The sequence below is a fragment of the Drosophila eugracilis genome, unplaced genomic scaffold (genome assembly GCF_018153835.1).
Source record: "Drosophila eugracilis isolate 14026-0451.02 unplaced genomic scaffold, ASM1815383v1 contig_47, whole genome shotgun sequence".
NCBI classification, from domain to species: domain Eukaryota; kingdom Metazoa; phylum Arthropoda; class Insecta; order Diptera; family Drosophilidae; genus Drosophila; species Drosophila eugracilis.
In genome coordinates, this window is record NW_024573338.1 from 3,332,650 (window position 1) to 3,336,910 (window position 4,261).

The 4,261-nt window shown below is 44.9% G+C and overlaps 1 protein-coding gene across 1 annotated transcript; it reads left to right on the plus strand.

Moving 5' to 3' along the window:
* Nucleotides 1-972: 972 nt before the first annotated feature.
* LOC121529666 (box A-binding factor) lies at nucleotides 973-2,814 on the plus strand. Its single transcript, XM_041819213.1, is given in 4 exon segments — nucleotides 973-990; nucleotides 1,384-2,275; nucleotides 2,278-2,516; nucleotides 2,518-2,814. Coding segments are annotated over 4 exon segments (1,446 nt in total).
* Nucleotides 2,815-4,261: the final 1,447 nt, after the last annotated feature.

Here is a 4,261-nt window from a genome sequence, read left to right on the forward strand (position 1 = left end):
AGGCGTTCACTTTTACCCCGCCACGCCCCATTTGCCAAGCCAAGTCGAACAATGGTCTACAAAAAAAAAAAAATAGAAAAGCTAACAAAAACCAAAAAAAAAAAAGTTGTTAAAACAATTAAAACTAACCTTTTTCTGTTCAAAAACTAAAAGGTGAAGGCAAGTCCGAACACAATGGCAAATGGAAATGTTTAAGGCCTTAAGCAGCAGCAGCAGAAGAAAGCCCAAAGACATGAAATCACAGCCGTCAGCTTTTGTCCAGCATTTCGCCGAAGCTGTCCAACCACTTTTTTGGCCAACCAACCACTTCATAGCATCCACTGCAACCACTCGACTGAAGGAGTGCAGGTTTCTGTGGCTGCACCTCGTGAAGGCCATCAGAGATCGTGATCGTGGCGAGATCATAATGAAGCTGCACTGGGATGGAGGCGCGTGCCAAACTGCTGGACTGGAGTCGACTAATTCCTTGTCGTTGTCATGGAAAATGACTTTGAACTTTATTGTTTTTCCAAGTGTCTGAGATCCGGTTTTTGCTCAGTTATGATTTGGTTATTACATTTCCATTTTTTTTTCTCTTCTGGGTTTTCTTTCTGTGCGATTTGAATTGATCGCGTAACTTAATTCATAAATGCATAGGAAAAAGCGGGAGAGGCAAATGGCAACCTGGCGAAAATGGCTAAGGAGACAGGCAAACTGGCAGACGGCAGGCGGCTGGCGGCCTCAGTTCAGGTCAACAAATGGCAAACACTCACTTTTGGGCCGACCGCCTTCTATCAACACAGCTGAAGCTGCAAATTGTGTAAGAGTTTTCCTCTCAGTGGTAAACTGTAAACTGTCCTAGTCGCTGGCCATATAAAAACGCTATCCCAGTCACATTTCGGCCACATTCCCATCGCAGCAGTCGGGCAGCAGCAGCAGCAATCAAGGTCTAATCCCAAATCCCAGCCAGAGTTCGAAGCCCACCCAGGCAAAATGGCGAACGTTAATTTGGTGAGTCAATGGGAATGGGTTTTGATTGCAGGAAGAGGATTGGGTGGGAGGAGCAGGAGTGCAGTCAAGGATATTAAAAATGCATTATGCTAAAATTCTGGAATACAAAGCCATGCTATTGAGAAGGCTTTTTTTTGTACGCGGTATCCTTGGAATATTGGGGATATTGAGATTGTGGAAGCTGTAAAAGAGAAAAAGGAAGCCCGAAAAAGTTCTAAATTTTTGGATATAAATGTTCTGTTTTTAAAATTACTTGGAGTAAGCTTAAAAATCTTTGTTAAATTTCTCTTTAGGATATTTCCTAGTCAAATCATGTCCTTTTTTTACCCTCTTCAAATACCTTCCCTAAAGTGTTTTGCATAATAAATCGTTTTGTATTATCCTCCTCAGCAGATGCCGCTCATTGCAGCCGCCACCACCATCCTGACAATTGTCAGTGGAGCCACCGCCAGTAGCAGCACCACCACCGCCACCAGCGCGGAGACAGCGGCCAAGAACCACGCTTCGTATCACAATATGGGGTCTTTGTTCGACAATCGATGGCTGCCAATGGATCAAACGATGCAGCAGCAGCATCATCATCATCATCATTCCAATCATCGGTATGGCTTGTCCAAAATTCCAGGAGGTGATGCGGGCGATAGGCGTGCCTTTAGCAGCAGCCATACCTCAGGCTCCAGGCAAGGATTAGCCACGGTTCTCAACGGGCTCACAAATCTCTCGGGTCTGGGGCATATAACCAATGGCTACGGAACTCGACCAATGGCACCCACACACACGGAGGCTTTGGCCCTTGGATCAACGAAACAAGAGATACCGATTTACGAGGAGCACAATGAAGATGAAGCCGCCGTGGCGGCCGTGGCAGCAGCTGGAGCTCATGATTTCGGTTCGGGAAACGGACAATCTGTCGGAGGTCTGGAGAACGGCAATCAACAGCACTCGTCGATTTACAATTATCCAAGTGGCGGGCACAATGGTGGATATTTGCCGGCCTATGGGTCATCAGGATCTGGTGCTGAACATGGCTATGGATCCTGGTCATCGGCGGTGCCTGAAGAGCAACAACCGGAACAACAGCAAGCGGCTCATCCGTATGCGTACGATAAAATTTCAATGGGAAATTTCCTGCCGCAGTATGAATCGAATTCTGGATATGATGACCAGCAGGCGCAACTTTTCCACCAACAAGAGCAGCAGCACCAACAGGAGCAGCAACTTTTCCATCACCAGCAGCAGCAGCAGCAGCAACAGCAACAAATTCAGAGGCTTCAACAGCAGGAGCCCCCTCCTCGTATTTCGGTCAGCATGACCCATCTGCCTCTGGTTCTGGTGCGGTATCAGCTTCATCTGCCTCAGGCGGATCTGGTGCTGATGACTACGAAGAGCATCCCGATGCTGGCCAGGAGCAGAGCTCCAACTACTTGTCGGAGGCAAGCGGTCATGGCCAGGGCCACACACATCACTCCCATCATGTGGATATCATCAACTATGTGCCGGTGAAGCATGTGAAGAAGCAACATGTTCCCAGTGGAGAAGGAAGTTAAGATACCCATATCGCATGCGGTCATCATACCAGTTCGTAAGCCAGTTCCCATTCATATACCCATCACCAAGAATGTTCCGGTGCATGTGGAAAAGGAACTGAAAGTGCCCGTGGAACGATTGATCCCAGTACCGGTGGAGAAACACATACCCGTGCCAGTGGAGAAGCATGTGCCCTATCATGTGGTGAAATATGTGCCCATCAAGGTGCCCAAACCGTTTCCCGTGAAGGTGCCCGTCTTCAAGACAGTGCTGCACAAGGTCAAGAGTTGGTGGTAGGATGTAGCACCTTGCAGTACCTTTTCCCTCTATGAATCTTTATTCTTTCTGCTTTCATCTCATTTTGCATTCCGAAAGCACGCGAATTTCGTTATAGTTATAAGCACATTACGCATACGCCACCGCTGCCAGAGTCCCTCCTTTCTTTGCACGAAAAAACCAAAGCGAACATCATCATTATGCAGTTTTGCACATTTCGTATTCCATTTTTAATGTCGAGTTTTAAAATTCATTTAATCCTCGTGATGTACAACAATTTTGTGACTCATTTAACATTACAACAATTTGCATTAAAATACAAATACTACGAACGGAAACAGAAACAGAAACCAAAACAGGATCGGGAAATGGCAAGGCATATATATATATATATATAAATATATACACATATTGCAAGGACCGAGGTTTTTAGCAGCGATTTTACGGTGCATTTGTCATGGACATAACCCTTTCCCACTATCCCACTTGGCACCTCATCTCCTCCTCGCCGACCCTCTTCTCATTTATTTAATTTCACTTTAAGCGCACACAATGAAATTTGTGTTTAATGAAATGAAATTCATCTTCACAAAAGGCTCGCGTACTCTCCCACGTTGTTCTCAGGCTGCCAAATGCCATTTCCAGACCATTACATCGCCAGTTCGGCCCGAAATGTGGGCGGTTAAGTTGGGCTTGGGTTTGGGTTTGGTTCTGGGCTTGAGCTTGGGCAAACCTCCATCCCACAGCATCTATAAAGAGAAGGTAGGCAGGAGAAGGTGGTGTTCCAGAGTTCCCGGGTCTAATTAAATTAAGTGCACACCTTTGTTGTCCCGCAACGCGCTGGCATGCCGCTCGTGTTGGCCGTTGTCCTCTGTCACTTGTGCAGCTCTCTGCTTTGATTTGCAGCCCCGATTGAATTGGCCAAGAGACTTCTGTTCCTCGTCCTTCCCCTTTTTTGTTGCATGCTACTTTTTCTATTTTGAAAAGTATGCCACAGCTTTTAAATATTCACTGGACACAGCGGAGTAGCCAGCGGGCAGGGGCTCATATGCGTGGAAAGAAAGAGTAACATATCGTTTTCAGTAAATTTTCTCGCCAGCAATCCTTCTTGCCAGCACGCACAGCCTCCCACACTGAATAGAAGGCTATCACTGCAAGAAAAATTTAAATATTTTAAATATTTTCTTAAAAAATATAACCATTTGTTAGTTTAAACAAAGTAAAGTCAGATTACTTTTATATATCGTTTAAAAATTATATTTTTCTTCAACCAAGAATTATGTTAATAAAGTACCAATTCCTTAAACTTTTTAAATACAACTATTAATCAAGAGAAACTAATTTATTTGAGGTATATCCTATATTTATTATTTTGAATCATCAAAATATTTTCTTTACTAATTTTTCTCAGTGCCTTCGTCCTTTGTCCTGTGTATGTCTTTCTCGCCTGTTTGTCGTTTGGCGCGGA